The 16,285-nt window shown below is 47.8% G+C and overlaps 1 protein-coding gene across 2 annotated transcripts in view; it reads left to right on the forward strand.

The window, feature by feature from the left end:
• CEP43 (centrosomal protein 43) overlaps positions 1–14,632 on the forward strand; it is a 29,983-nt gene extending 15,351 nt beyond the window's left edge. For both annotated transcript variants that reach the window (XM_040628050.1, XM_040628051.1), the window contains 6 exons: positions 4,188–4,414; positions 6,426–6,538; positions 8,246–8,314; positions 10,500–10,539; positions 11,383–11,479; positions 12,567–14,632. In XM_040628050.1, coding sequence (XP_040483984.1) covers positions 4,188–4,414; positions 6,426–6,538; positions 8,246–8,314; positions 10,500–10,539; positions 11,383–11,479; positions 12,567–12,641 — 621 coding nt within the window. In that variant the 3' untranslated portion in view covers positions 12,642–14,632. The remainder of the gene's footprint in view (positions 1–4,187; positions 4,415–6,425; positions 6,539–8,245; positions 8,315–10,499; positions 10,540–11,382; positions 11,480–12,566) is intronic.
• Positions 14,633–16,285: the final 1,653 nt, after the last annotated feature.

Here is a 16,285-nt window from a genome sequence, read left to right on the forward strand (position 1 = left end):
TATTTTTTGCTTTGAGTTCCTAAAAAAGGATGTTTTTTAATTTGTTACTACTTGTTTTCAAAATTCTGGGTTAAGCCCAACTTGATGCTGACGGAGGGCGGTGTTGAAATCCACGATGTGTGTATGTTTGGGGGTGGGAGGGAGGGCATATTTGTGGGTCTTTTCAGTCTCCTCGGGGCTTTCTAGATAAACCAAGCACTGTCATTCCCTTACACACCCACACACACCCCCATCCGGATGGATGAATACATCCATGGGTGAACAGCATTCCCAGCACTAAGCCCATAGCCCTTGTGCCTGGCCAGCTCCCAGTGCCTGGCTGCTTCAGATCCGAGACTGGACAGCGGGACTCCCTGCTGGCCCCCAGGCTGCTGGCTGGATTGGGTGATGGAGCAGAGCAGCTGTGTGGAGGGTTGTTTTCAAGTCTGGTGTCAGAGCCAGAGATACGGTGCATCTACAGGAATTACAGGTGGTGTAGATCATAGCGACAGAGGTTTTCTAGAAAAACTAAGTTTTTAGAGGAATTTAAATGTTAGTTTTGTGATGCTAGTATCCTACAGTGTTTACATTCTAGATGAATATATTTTAAATATATGTGTGTTACAGCTGTGGTAAAATTGTTTAACTCGGGTCAAGAAGAGACCTTTGTTGGGGTGGGAGAGGGGAGCTAGGGCCTTGAGGTGTGGGTGAGGAAGGGAGTTAATATCCATGCATTTTTAGAATACTTTTGTAAAACTGGGGTATTTCTTTAGCTTTGATGTTTCTCTGTTATGAGCTTGGAAAAGCAAAATTACTATTTTTTTTTTTAGGTTCTTAAGATGCTGTGGTGATAATTCATGTTTTGGCTCCTGGGAACTTTGTAGTTATTTTCACTGTGAAACGTGTTTCTCTGTGAGGCTTGTTTTCTGTTAGTCTAGAAATGACTGAAATCCAGATGTGTAAGTGTGTGTGTAGACCATTAAGTGTATGCTAGAACTTTCTTGCAACTTCACACGAATTCACCATGAAGTTTTAGTCTTGAGATTGGGCCAAGGGAATTTAATGACTGCTTTCGTGCTGTTCAGTAGATCTCTCGGTTTTCTGAAAGACAAACTTTATTACAGGTTTTAGTTACTTATTATACACACCTATACGTAGGGCTGCTGTGACAATGTGCACAAACTGGGTGACTTAAGACAGCAGACGTTTGGGTCTCGCGGTTCTGGAGGCTGCAGGTTTGGAATCAGGTATCTGCACAGCTGGCTCGTCCTGTGGGCTGGGAGGAACTCCTGCCGGCCGTCCTAGGCGTTCCTTGCCTTGTAGACCCATCACCCCATCCTGCTGGCCTGCTCACATGTGTTCTCCCGAGCGTCCTCTCGTTGCTTACCGGGCGCGGTGGGTTAGAGGCCTGCCTCCTGCAGCATGACCCATCGTAACTAGTTACATCTGTTGTGACCCTTTGTGTAAGTAAGGGCACGCTCTGAAGCATGGGAGTTAGGGCCTCCTCTTCTGTTTTGGGAGACACTGTTTAACCCATAACACCTGCTAAGGCCTGGGAGACTGTCCGGGGAGTGAATTCCAAGGCAAGCCTTTGTCTTACACACGTAAACAGTAGTTACTTCCTTTCCTACCACCTAGATGTGGATAAACTGGAGCTAAGATTCAGGAGGAATCTAAACAGCTAAAATTAAGCACTGTTTGAAGTAAGTGTAACAACAAAAATCCCCAGACAATGCCTTAAAACGTAAGGTTTTTTAAACAGATCCCAGGTTTATGTTATGACTTGATTTCTTATTGCCCAAAAGATTTGGATTTCCTGCATGGAAATTGCTCTTAAAGTTTTATAGTACTTGCATGTTAATTTATAGATGTTTTGATAAATCTTTCTCTTGGTGTGAATTTTTTTCTAACTGTAAAAAGTGATTTGGAATTCAGTTTAGTGAATTCCTTAGTAACCCAACTGAGTAATGGTCCTTTTGGTAAACAGGTAGCCATAGTTAAGATGACACATTTCTGTGTGGTTTAGAAATGGATTTTGAGAAGAGTTCCGAAACAGATCCAATGTTTTTAAATTTTACTCCCTAGATAACTAGAACTATAGCTTTAAAACAAACTAATTATTATTTTTAAAAATATATATTGTGCTGAACGTCAGAGTGTGCTTGTCCGTGAAACTTGTCTTCCTCTAACTAGTCTTTGTTCCTATAGCAGAGGTCTTGCTGAAACCAGTCAAAAACTAGTCATGGATAGATGTTAGTAACTAAGTTTAGATAGTTCATCATGTGGACTTAGGTTATGTTGGTAATGTGTGAATTCATGGGGAAGGCGGACTTTATTGGAATAATTACAGTTTTTGTAAAGTTGCATTACATGTACATTCCATTTTATTTCACACCAGTCTCTCCTCAGTTTTCTCAGGAGTGTTTTGATGGAGAGAGTAGATCTCTCAGGATCTATAATTGTAAATGGGTTTACATATCACAAGACTCAGTATTTATTTCCAAATGCATATGTCTTTGAAAATATATAAATCCAGTTTTCAACATTTATAAATCATAAATTACAGTGGGCATGAATCTAAGGAATATGTAAGTGGGTAGTGCTTTTCTCTGTATTTGATCATACCAGGAAAATTTCAAGAAATTTGTTAGGAAGTTGTAAAATTTGTCTGCCCTTTGAAAATATCCTGTGTTGTCTAAAGGATGATAACTTGGTGTTAATGATAATTAACTTCTCTGTATTAATAACTTCCAGAATGTACAGCAGTGTACAAGGCCCTAGAAATTGTATACATGTGTCTTGTCCGCGGTCAGCTAATCTGGCCTCGACCTAGTGTGAAAGTGTGTGACCATGCCTCTTCACACACACACACACACACACACACACACCCATTCTGTCTCTGCACATCATGAAGGGCAGTCCTCCTCCCCAGCTGCACATGCCTTCTCTCTTAGCTCCTCGCAGTAGCCAGGTTTGGGGAAGACTGCTCTGGTTGAATTCTTGGGCACACTCCTCTCCTTCCTGTGAGTGTTCCGTTCCTTAGGCTCGCGGTGAGTAGTCGAGTGTGGCCGGCCTGCCCCGTGCACCTCACAGAGGAGTCTTCTTGCACACCACAGGCGTCGCACACACCACCTATGAGGCTGAATCTTCGGGAGTTGTCCGTTTGAACCCACAGAAACTGTAATTTCATACGACTCAAATGAATAGCCTGACATAAGTGTTAAGAGCTAAGCTCTGGAATCAGACTTCCGTATTGACCTGACCCTTTCACTTTCTGGGGACCTTGGCACGTGACTGAAATGTCTGCATGCCTCCTCTTCCATGTCTGTGGAGAAACCAGAACCCGCTCCTCCACACCATAGGCTGCTTCTGAGGGTGAGAAGGGATAACCTGTGAAAGACGGGAAGGCTCTCCAAAAATGTCAGCTCCCTGTGTTGTGACCAGCATGGTGGTTTGTGTGTGCTGTTATTTCTGTGGTTGTGACGTAGACAGTCTGACCAAGCATGGAGTAAAATGGCATTGTGCAGCAAGAAACGCACTGGGCTGTTTGTGCCAACATCACCAGATCAGCGGGACGGGCATAAAAATGCTTGAGTGTTTTGTATGATTCAAGATGCCCAGAGACCTCTAGGTGCACAGGTCCCTGGGCGTGAGAGGAAGTTAACTGAGAGTCTGAACTCAGACCAGTGCTTTCAATAGCCGGTCTACCTTCGGACGGCCGTGGGAAGGGTGGCATCTTTCACCTTGACACCTGCCGTATTCGCACCAGGTGGAGAACTGCTGGTTTTACTCCTGGGCACTGTAGTACTTGGTTCATTTATGTAACTAATCTTCCTTCGCTACTAGTAATGACTTCTCCTTTCTGCAAGTTGGAAATTTACTAATTTTTAAGATAATTTTCGAAGGAGTGATGTGTACGTAAGAGGAAATGCAGAAGTTGTTTATAAATGGGATAGGTAGAGATATTTCCATTTAGGGAGGGCGACGAAGAATGGCATAAACACATCACTGTTGACATTTTCTCCTTCAGAAGTTGGCCATGCTATGAACTCTGGGGTGAACTGTTAGGTCCGGGGTTAGTCTCCCCCTCACGCACTTGCACACATAGACACAGATTTGTGTATGCTCATGTGATGTTTTGCTATTTAAGATAGCTTATTCATGTTTTATTTCACCAAGGAAACCTCTTTCCCATTCTCTTTTTCTAGAAGGCCAGCAGTGATGCTAGTCAGAGTGATACAAGTGTCTCCTCATCAGAACCAAGGAGCAAAAACGGCCTCCACCTGCTGGCCCACGAAACAAAAATTGGATCTTTCTTAAGTAACAAAAGTCTAGATGTCAAAGACAAAGCTGGTCTTTGTCCAGATGAAGATGATATGGAAGGGGATTCTTTCTTTGATGATCCCATTCCTAAACCAGAAAAAACTTACGGTTGGTGAGTAAACTGTGTTTTTTGATTATCAAACTAGAGTCTTAAAAATACAATTTCTGAGTATTTATATTTGAAAAAAGAGCACTGAATCTTTTGTAATTATTGCATATAGAAGTCTGATTTTCTGTCCTTAAAGCCTTTTAGGTTGTAAAACACTCCAGCGGGTAAAAATGTAGACATTCATGGTTTCTGTAGGAAGTGTAGACCGAGTGCTGTTCCAGGCACAAGCTGTGCAGTGAGAACACAGGCAGAGCCCCTGCCTGCAGACGCTCACACCTTGTGGACACGCAACAGGAAGTAAGAGTCCCACATGCCGTGTTGGGTGGAAGCAGCCAGAGGGACGGGATCGAGTGGGGTGGGGGCAGGTGCGTGCTGTTTGGGTGGAGCGTCAGGTCAGGGAGGGCCTCGCTTCCAGGGGCTGCTTGAGCAAAGAGCCCAAGTTCCTGCTAGAGTCAGCCAGGCGGACACTGGGGCTGCCTGGAGCTCCGAGGAGAGGGGGCAGCGCAGCCAGAGGTGAGTGACAAGTCAGAGAACGGCTAGGAGCGGTTGTGGAGACGGACTCTGGTGGGGGTGGCACGGACTCTAGCAGGAGTGTGGTTTTACCCTGAGGGACACTGGGAGTCCCAGGCTCTGAGCAGCAGAGTGACTAGCTCACCGGGCTGCTGGGTCTCCAGCTGGGAAGCTGTCAGGATTATCCAGGTGAAAGATGATGGCAAAAGTGGTGAGAAATAGGTGGTTTGGGGGTATCTTTTGAGGTTAGATCCAAAAGGATTTGTTGCTAAGTGTTAAGAGAATAAAGTGACATCAAGGGAAGTTCAGGGTTTTCAGCTGAGTCACCAGAAGGTGGGAAACACTGCTACACGTGAAGCGTGGAGAGCAAGGTTGGGCTGCACAGGTGGGCCAGTTGGCAGTCTAGAACTCACTTCTGATGGGTCAGGTGTGGGAAGGTTGCTAATGCAGAGGTGAAGCCGGCTGCGGGGGAGGGGTCTAGGGATGAGGGGAGAGGTCTCCGAGTTCGATCCTGCTGCCAGCGGAGCCTGGAGGTGGTCACCTGGGAAGTGAGTGGCACCTGGAGATGAGCGAGGGGAAGAGGGAGAGGGAAAGGGACCGAGAGGGACTCAGGAGAGGTGTTCTGAAAGGAGGAGGCCAGAGTGAGTCCTTAAGCTAGGTTCTGAAGGCGGGTATGATGGGATCATGGGTTGAGGGGCTGGGGGACAGGGTATCAAAAGATAAGAATGGGTTCAGGAAAGGATGGAGGGGGATTGTAGGTGGGGAGTGCTTTCCTGGTGAGTTGTGTCGTTCAGGGGTGTGGAAGAGTGGGATAGAGAAAAATTAAGGGGGAAATCACAGTGCAAATGTCTGCTGAGAACAGTCCAGCATTAGAGAGGAGAGGGAGTGATGTGCAGGGGTTGTGGGGAGAGTCTAGTTTCCCTGTGCTGTGCTTGGGTGCGCAGGGCACCCGTGCTGAGGGAGGCTGCTGGAAGGAGGGAGCATGTGGGCGCACTTGCGGGCAGGTGGGTGGGGGTGTGCCAGCAGCAGCCTGGGAAGGTTCCCGCCTGGGAAGGTTCCTGCCTGAGTCGGGGGTGCAGGGCAGAGTTGGAGAGGAGGCCACAGGAGGTAGGAAGTGGCGGGAGGGGGTGTGGAGAGGGAGGAGCTCAGGGCTTGGGGAGGTCAGCTGGCGGGGCTGTGGTGCCTCTTCCGTGACATGGGTGTGCCGGTCACCTCCTGTGCTGTCCCTTGCCTGCATTGCTGGGCACCGGAAGGGGCTTCTGATAAAAATCATGGACACTGAAGATGACAAGCATCGATGTAATTTGAGACCTGAGCGGATTTCTCACTGATAACTTGCCCTGTGGCTTTGTGATGCCGCTCAGCCTGCCTCGCCTTGTAGTTTTGAGTCTGTGAAACGTTTCACCTGTCTTTCTCAGCACTGTGTGCATATTCGGTATAGTTACGTTGCTCTTAGTGGCAGAACGTAAGCGTGACCTTTAACTGTACACTTGTTTCTTGTTAGGAGAAGCGAACCTAGTAAGCAAGCAGGAAGCCTTGCATCGCTCTCTGACGCGCCCCCCTTGAAAAGTGGGCTCAGCTCCCTTGCCGGAGCCCCCTCATTGAAAGACTCTGAAAGTGAGTGCCTGGGGGCCCCCGGGTCTCCTTCCTGAAGATGCGGACTTTGAGGACTCGGACGTGTTTCTCTTAATTAACTAAGTAATATGTGATTATTATTTATTGTTCAGAAAAAGCCCATAATTTTACCAGCGATAGTTCCTGTTCGTTGCTTTTTAATGTGGTCATGTTCACTTCTTTGTTCTGTGTTCTCTTTTTCCTGTGCCTTCAAAATACTTTTAGGAAATTGACTTTTTAGCTGCCTTATATAGTAAACATCTTAAAAGTCATTTTCTCTCTTGTTGGATATTTAGATTGACTTGAGTAGGGTTTAAATTCAGTTTTTAAGAATTTGTGTCCTAGATTCTATGAGACCGTAGTCATCGTCATAGGAGTGTTAAAATATTTGGCCTCCAGCAGTTTGGATCTAACGTATCTTTTTTTCTACTTTGGATATTGGCATCACTTTCTGTGTATGTGTATGTTTGATTTTTTAAATTTATTTTTTCATCATAAGTGCATTTTTTAATCCCCATCACCTGTTTCTTGAATTCCACATTCCAGTGAAGTCAGTACAGTATTTTTCTTTCTCTGACTGACTGATTTTGCTTAGCTTTATACTCTGTAGCTATTTATGTTGTTGCCAATGGCAGGATTTCATTCTTTGGAATATGAATCTGACGTGTTTACATGTGGCAGAGAGGGGGTGTCAGGCAGGCATGGAATGGCCACTCCCCACACGCAGTCGGCGACAGGACGGGGAGTTGAAAGCATAGCCTGACACATGGAGCCCTTACGTGGGCGAACCCCGTTGACTGTGTTCTGGTAGATATGTTTCATCGACAGCGTGTTCACAGCTGAGAGGGAGTGTCAGGCAGGCATGGAATGGCCACTCCCCACACGCAGTCGGCGACAGGACGGGGAGTTGAAAGCACAGCCTGACACATGGAGCCCTCACGTGGGCGAACCTCGTTGACTGTGTTCTGGTAGATATGTTTCATCGACAGCGTGTTCACAGCATAAACGTGCCTCTTTTGAGAACGTTTCCTAAACAGCAAATCTTTATTAGGATATTGTGGTGTGGTTTTATGTAATTTTGCGTATTTACTAACCTTTTTATATCCCGTGTCGGGGCAGTAGGCTTTGCCGGGACAGGCGAAGGAGGTGATGCGTGGCTGCTTTTAGCCATCTGGCAAACGCGCCGCGTGTTTGCTAACGCGTCCCATCAGCTTCTGTCTTGTCCTTTGTCCTGGTCTTCGTCACCTGCAGTAGGGAGTCTAGCACACCATGATCATGTCACTCTTAACACTGATCAGGGATAACGACGTGGACAGGACATTGAGCGCTTGGGACTGAAGAAACAAAACCAGTGAGGTCAGTTTGGTGAATGGACTAGCAATTGAATTAAAGCCACGTTGAGAAGTTCAGAGGAAAGTAAAATTGGTGAGAGTAATTAACTCACACCCGGTGAGGCTTATTACAGACGGTGGTGCCAGAGGGTTGGGCAAGGAAGTATTTGGGTGGTCAGGTTCCAGTACAGACTAGTGTTGCGTGTGGTGAACAAGGGCATACAGTGCATGACGTCAGTGTCATTCATCAGCTTGTAATTCTTTCTTGGTGTTTGGTTTGGATGCTTTAGTCATAAACCCTATGCTGAAGAAAAATGATACGGTTTAGAGATTGTTGTATTCCAAAAGTCAATTTAATGTGAATATTTTTCCTTCACAGGTAAAAGAGGAAACACAGTTTTGAAAGATCTGAAATTGGTCAGTGATAAAATTGGATCACTCGGATTAGGTAACTGGATTTCTGATTTTAGCATTGATTGCCTGAAGGTGATTATTTTTTAGAATAAAATCTTAATTGAAGTGGCTTAGCCTACAGTGAGCACTCCGTGATCAGATGTTTGGATGGTCTTCGTGAATCCAGGGTTACTCCATGTGCCAGGGCCCAGTAAAGCAGCAACCACGGCAGACTGTCCTCGTGGAGCTTGGGTTCTAGCGGGGAAGATCTGCGTCAGACAGGTCCCTGCAGATGCTTGCAGTGTTGAGAGTCCGTGTGCACGGTATGCACATGGGTAGTAGGGTGACTTACCGTAGCCTCGGCATTCCGGAAGAGCCTCACCTAGGAAGCGACTTCTCCGCCAAGACCTGGTGGGTCAGGGCCAAGGGGAGAGACTTCAGCTCAGACTGACGACGGGTTGTGCAAAGGCAGTCACTTTTTATTTTTTTAAAGATTTATTTGAGAGGGAAAGTGCGTGAGTGGTGGGAGGGGTAGAGGGGGAGGGAGAGAATCTCAAGCAGATTCTTCACTGAGTACGGAGCCGGATGTGGGGCTCCATCCCACACCCTGAGATCATGACCTGAGCTGAGCCGAAACCAAGAGTCAGAAGCTCGATCGACTGCACCACCCAGGCGTGCCCCCTCCCCCCAGCAGACTTCTTCCTGCAGAGGTTGGATGTTACAGAAAATAGAAATCACACATCATTTCCCTGTTCTCTTCCACTCCTGTGCCTCCCCCTTTGTATTCTGGTTAAGTCCTGAGCATGATGTTCCAGGCCCTCGCTGGCCCCTGCCAGCCCTTCTACTCTCCCCTCTTCTTGTCTCCCCCCTCCACTCCCCCAGTTTCATTATTTTGAGGTTTTATTGGTCTCCTCACTGTTTTCCAAACCACTGCACCCTTCCCGTCTCTGGGCCTTTGCATGTGTTATTTCTTCTTGGAACCCACTTTCCCTAATAATTTGTACATCTGGTACATTCTTTAGGTTTCCCTTCAGAGAGTTCTCTCCAGCCCCTCTAACAGCATCTGGTTTGTCTGGCTGTCGGCTGCCTCTTTCTTTCCACTGGAGGTTAGCTCCTTGAGGCTAGAAACACCACTGGGAGTCTCACACATATTTGACAAATAGATAAAGTAATCATGGGCTTTATCGGAAGAGGATCATCTTGTCTGACTAGTCTAGAACTTGAATCCCCTCAAAGATGCGTCTGTGTAGATGTAGTCTGGTCTGACACTGGGAAGGACTCACGAGCATCCATACCACTGTCCTCCGAACCCAGCTGGCCATTGAGCCGGTCCTCCTCCTCATGGTCTGCACGCTTCCTCTGGCGGCCACACATGTGCCCGTGCGTACTCCACCTGCCGGTCTTCCACTGTGGAACGTGGCTGTCGTGGGCCCTTACGCCTTTGCCTTGAGGTTGACGGTCCGGTTTCCTCACCTGGTTCTCAGGTGGTGTGGGGGGAGGAGGGTGATTTGTAAGACTTACAGGTGCTCGTGCTGCACGTGCAGACACTGGTGACGCTGCCTCATTCGTCTGCGGCCCTTTCCTCGTCCCGTTGCCTTCTGCGGAGAGCGGACTGTGTCCCGGGGTGTGGGTCCAGCACTTCGCACGCATGGATCCTGACACTAGTTCGGCCACGGGCTGAGAGCTCTTCACGGGTGGAGCCGGGATTTGAACCCTGTTGTGTCTCACTGAGCTGCTCCTGTTTGCTTTGCTCTGTCGCCTCTTCACACTTCGTGATCCTTTAAAAATTTTATATACTATGTTGAGTTGAAAGTGTCAGTACCAGGGACGCCTGGGTGGCTCAGTCAGTTAAGCATGCTCGTGCTCTCTCTCTGACAAAAAATCCTTAAAAAATTATCAGTAACAATTATGATAACTTGCTTTTATCATGAATATAGTATCACTTAATATCAGATGACTTTATAAATGGTAAACGTACAATGTGATTAAGCTTTTGGGGACTTGGAATAAAAGACTGGGTATTAACTACATTTTATGACTCCTAGGCAGTTTATTTGGTCATTTACTTTCATATCCTACATGGTTAAAAATAGTATTTCTGATCCTGTTGACTTCTTTTTTTAATGCCGCAATATAAATCGTTAATGTAGTTTTTCCTGAAAGAGACGTTGTGTGTGATTGCAGATAAATCGTGGAGCATGTTGGTGTAAGTATAATCTGTCTTTTCTTAAACTTACCAGGGACTGGAGAAGACGACGACTACGTTGATGATTTTAATAGGTGAGAAACATAGTTGGGCAGCAGTACATTGTGAACAGTTTCTGACACAGGAAGTACAACACAGCTCCATCCGTGCTCATTTCAGTGTATTCGACTCTCCTGTTCATACTGACGCAGACGGAGAGAAGACCGTTAATCTGAAATTACACGCTGGACTTTGAAGCCTGTTTTAGTTTGGCATTAGAATATGAACAAATGCATTATGTCCGGGAAACTTAATAAGAATGGGTAAAGCAGAGGCCCCGGGGAAGTGACGCAGAGTCGCTCAGAGGTGTCAGGTCGCGGGATCCACATGCTGCCCCAAGTCCGGGGCGGGGGGCACACGCAACTTTAAAAATGGCCCTCTCCAGTTATTGTACTGATTCCGATGACATCGCTTAATGCTTTGTTTCAGATCGTTTTTTTACGTACATAAGGACAATATAATCCTAGGAGTTGCCTCATAGTTTGGAAATATTTGTTATGGTTAGGATTAGAGATTTTAGAGTCTGAGAATTTTATACAGTTGACATGTTTTTTTCCCCCCAGTTGGGAATTTATGTTTATTTTTTAACAGAATAATTTATTAAACCGTTTTTTTTGAGAAGTGGCATGATGTATGTGGTAGATAAAATATTAAAAATCTGGGCTTGCGTCTTCTTTGACCTTGTGTCCGTGGTCACCTTTGTGGATCTTCGTTTTCTCATCTCTTGAAGTGACTCGCCTGTTTGTGGCTCACTAAGTTACTTTAAGGATCAAGTGAGATAATATGTATGAAATTCATGAGATTTAATATCGTTTATTATATCTTATTTAAATGTTTATATTCAACGTTCTTTTTTCTTTTTCTTTCTCTCAAACTAGTACCAGCCATCGCTCAGAGAAAAGTGAGCTGAGTATTGGTGAAGAGATCGAAGAAGACCTTTCTGTGGAAGTCGATGACCTCAATACCAGTGATAAAGTACGGTGTGGGCGTCGCCCGTGCAGCTCGCGCCTGTGTCTCTGGCCGCGGTTGACTGTAGAGCTTAACGGGAGTTCAGAGGGACAGTGCAAGGTTGTGACATGACAGTTCCCGGCCCAGGCTCTGGAGTCAGAGCTAGCCACCTCAGTGGTGTAGTCAGCAGAGGCAAGATGTCCTGTTTGGAGAAGTCAGGATAGAAGTTGGCGCAGGCACAGGAGCTCGTGATCACGGAGGCGAAGCTGCGTCTCGGCGCGCAGGTCAGGGCTGGTGCAGAAGCCGCGGGGGCCGCTATGGCCAAGGTGGACGTGGCTGTAGTTAGGAGTCCGTCCTGGAGAGCCGCGTTGGACCTTTTTCCTAGGCAGGCAGCGGCGTATACTTAGGTGTGTGTCAGACAGGAGGGGTCAGGGAGCCTCTCAGGATCTCCTGTGGTGCCCACGGAAAGCTGCACCTGGTCAGGCCGGGGCCTTTCGGGTTGTAGGTCGCTACAGCCTGGAGGTGAACGTTGCCTTCCGGAGTGAGGAGGGAGTCCGTGGTTGTGACCATCAAGGGATTAGCAGGCGGGAAGGCCTTTGAGAGAGGCGGCGCGTTATCGTGGACACAGTGCGTCTGGGGCAGCAGCGTCTGGGCCGGTGTCCCGTGCGCTGTGGGCGGGCTTTAACCTTCAGCCCTTGGCTGGTCCGTCGGTGAGATGCAAGTGGGAAGGCCTGCCTCCCAGGATTGTTGGCAAGGTTGAGCGAGAACTCCCCACGCACGGTGCGCTTCCGCCGTCTCTTCGGCTTCTCTTGCCTGGCCCCTCATGCCAAGCCTGGAGACCGCCGCGTGCTGCCTCTCAGTGACCCGAGGGGCTCCAGGAGGGTTGGGTTAGCAGGTTTTTGTGGTGTTAATGTGGAGGTTTGCTGTTAGCTCAGCCTTTTGGTAATTCCCACAGATTTCAAAATAGGAGGAAGAGGGTGACGTAAAGGACTTTGGAATGCTGAGGCAGTGTGTAGAGTGTGAGATACTTAAATTACAGCAGTGTATTTTAAGGATTGTTTATGACTGCTTGCATTCTGATACTGGTTCTTTTTTTTTCTTTGGAACAACAAAGCTCGATGACCTGACACAGGACCTGACTGTGTCCCAGCTCAGTGACGTTGCGGATTATCTGGAAGATGTCGCATAGACGTGAAAGAAGAAGTATTCTAATCAACAAAGGACAAAGGACTCTGATCAGTTCCATTTTTTTTTTCCCCAGACAATCACTGTTTGCTGGAATGTCTGCTCCCTATTGGTGCCTTGTGTTTCAAAAAGACTGCAGATATTTTTAAAAATTGTTTTCATTATACTAAACAAAAGCTTCCCACCTGAGCTGGTGTGTGGAAGATACGATATTCTTAATTTGGTTTGGCTACACATTTCTCTGTGGAAGTTGATTATCTACAACTCAAATTCATTCCAAGGAGTGAACCCATGAAAATATGAGTATTAAGAGCTTACTGAAAGGTGTCAATAAAGCTGTAGGTTCACACAGCTCTGTGTGCGTGTGTGGCTTTAGGCATCCACAGTCAAAGCGTACTTGGTATTAGGTGGTTGTGCAGAGAGTTGGCGAAGTGACCTGAAGCTTATTACCGAAAGTTAGATTTGATAGGTCAGCTTTATTTTGTATTTCCTTCCATCTGGAAGGGTTGTTAGACCATTAAGGTTATATTAAATACTCCCGTGTGTGCTAGTTTTGCTTGTTTTGAAGAAACTTTCAGTCCATGGAGTTGTCACTGACAGCATCCGTGGTCGCCTCTCCTGTCGGTAGAAGAAGCAGTTAGTCACAGGCTGTCTTCTTTACAGTTGTAATTTATTGTGCGTAAAGATGCCTGGCAACATTTAATACCAGAATGCATCTGTAACCACCAAGCAGTGCTTTTATTTCAGACCTGTAAGTTGATTGTATTAAAATCCAAATTGGACTGTAACAGTAGTAATGGCCTAAGACCATATCCAGTGTGACGAGCCTTGTGCACTGTACAGAGGGTCCTTGCAGCCCCGCCCAGACGGAGGCGGCACTGGCCCGCGGGCAGCCTCGCTCCCGCTGTCCCTGCTGTGCTGCTGTTGGTGGGGTCACTGACCCTCACTACTGGGAGTGACGCGGGCGTGTTCCCAGGAATGTCTTTGAAGCTGTGATCGTGTGCTACATTTTGTACTTTTTATTTGCATTATATTATGTTCTTTTATTAAAAGTCACCTTTATTAATAAAGAGTCAACTAGACCTCCTTGATTGATTTCAGTAGGTGAGCAGACTTCGTGGTCCCTCTAGGGCCAGTTTTTCATTCCCTATCTGCCTCGATGTTACAGAATATTTGCTGGCCCTCATGTGAAGGGCAGTGGTAACGAAAGGGCTGCGATTATATAACGTGACGGTGTGATTGTATAACATCCGAGTGAGACTGAGCCACGAGCACCAAGAGGAAGTAGGACAGAAAGTGGGCCAGCGCGACCTGGGAGCCGCTCTGTCGGGCTGCCCTCGCTTTGTGGGCTCCGACCTCAGTCCTGGTGGCGGGCTGTGTGTTGTGTGAGTGCACAGCACCGTGGGGAGATGTAATCTGTCGCTGAAAGTCCCCCATTGCGCTTGTTGTAAAATGCATGTCCCTAGATGTCCTCTCTGTAAACAGTCACTTTCTATAAAGCATTGTAGTTCTCCTCTGGGCCTCTGAAATCTGTGTCAAATGTGTGGCTTATTTTTTATCTGATTGAGCTAGATTTCAATGAAATGATTTGAAAGGATAGCAGGAGGTGGCTTTTTAAATTTCTGGAAAACTTTGAACAGCATCTGAAATTTGTCATTCTTCTGTTATCTAGAGAATCTGACCTTTTGATGACATCTGGGAGGACGGGCAGAAAGGGCCAAACGTGGAGCTTCCTTTGTCATCGGCACTCCATACAGCTAGTGATGTCAAGTAACTTAAAATTCAGTGAAGAAAAGTTCCATTTCCAAATGTGTTCCTCAGCTAGATAGGTTTTGAGTGTGTGACTATTTTCTTTTTGCTCAGAAATAGATTCTGACATACTGATCTGTGAAACACATTTTCATGGTAAAACCTGAATTTTACAGTGGAATTTTTCAAGTGTGAGGTGTCATTTTATTGGTGATAATTCAAAGTGAATAAAAAGCTTTTATTCTCCCCTGTTTGTGTTCCTGCACCTGTCCTGTCTCGTGCTGTGTGATGGTAACGCCGTAGCCCGGTGTCAGCGGCCGACACCGTCCCCGTCCCTGTCTCACACCACCTCCCTGTGCCTGCGGGGAGCCAGCACGCGCCAGGAGCCCTCCCGAGGTGGGACCTGTCTTGGAATGCTTGCATCTGTCCCTCCTTGTCCGTGTAATCCTTCCCCAAGAACTGCCAGGCTGGCTTGTTTTCCTGTTCTTGGAGACACTCCAGCCTGAGGGGGTGCCTGTTTTCCTTCCCACTGTCTCTGTCATGTTTACCCCACGTACTTTACTCCTCTCTCATCACTGAAATGGGCCTGTTTATTGTCATAAGCTCCATCAGAGCAGGGACTACTTTTAGCCACCTAGGTATGTCCTTGGCACCTCAAATAGCATTTGGCCCCTAGTGTGCGCCCAGTAAGGATCCGTGGGCACGTGGACAGGCTCTTCACGTGCTGGCGAGGGTGTCCGAGAAAGGTTTCTGGCTGGGCAGCTACCGCCGAAGGACAACATCCCACAGTTAGGGGGTCAGCCATCCTGACCCTGAGCTTGGAGAGGCCTCCAAGCTTCAAGTCTGACAAGTGGGTTCATGGTTAAGGCCGTCGGGTGAAACCAAAGCTATGTGGAACATTCTCGCAAAAGCAACAGACTATGGTCCTGTCCGTGGCTCTGTGTGGCTGTCGTCACAGGGAGTGGTAGAGGGGGACCACGCTCGCTGGACTGCCAGCCCGGCCGGACGCACACGGAGCGTCTGGAGAAAGCACCACCCCCCGAGTCAAATGCATATCCTGCTTGGCTAGGATCCCCTCCCGTGGTCCACCCTGCCCTCCTGACATGGGCCACCTTGCCAGCCTCTGCTAAGAAGGGGCAAATCGGGAAACCAGTACAGAGACGACCAGGCGGCTACCTGTGACTCAGCCGTGTCGCTTCCACGCGGAGGAGTGAACTGCGTGCTGCCGAAGGCTGAGCTGAACAACGGCAGCAGCCTCTGTTGGAGGAAGCAGTTCAGAGCACAGAATAATCTAATAAAAACCCAGCTGTCCTGCTGGAGAATTGAGATGACTTTTGTACCTAAAAGAGGCCACTTTGAAAAACTGACTGATGAGAAAATGGTTGGGCTGGGTCCTCCGGTAGAAGGACTGGGTGCAGGGCGCCCCGCACCCGCACTGGTGCCTCAGATGGGGCTCCATGTGCCTGGCCCGAGAGCTGGCGTGTGCGGCGAATGGCAGCGGGGACAGTGGGGACAGAAGCCATGTGGGGCTGGAGCTGGCCGGCCACGCCCTCACGTGCGGCTCCTCCCCTGCAGAGCTGGTGTGACCTGGTGAAATTGGGTGATTGCTAGTGTAAAAAAAGACTTCCAAGATTCCCCGATACAGTTGAGCGTGAGGTTGCCTGTGCTGGATGCTGGACGTGACCAAGCTGGGGCTCAAGAGTCGGCAGGGAAAGTGATTGTTGAACACAGAGCTTCTATCCCGCTGGAAAAGGAACCTTCCTGCCAACCAGGAATGAAGCCCAAGGCAAGGTCCGGGGCCCTGGCCTCTCCTGAGTCATCGGGGTGTGTGATACTGTGTTCCTGTGGTTCGCGGCGGCTGCTGGCAAGCCTCGCTCCACCTCGAGCACAGCCGTGGCC

The sequence above is a fragment of the Ursus maritimus genome, unplaced genomic scaffold (assembly GCF_017311325.1).
Source record: "Ursus maritimus isolate PB19 unplaced genomic scaffold, ASM1731132v1 scaffold_13, whole genome shotgun sequence".
Classification (NCBI taxonomy): Eukaryota; Metazoa; Chordata; class Mammalia; order Carnivora; family Ursidae; genus Ursus; species Ursus maritimus.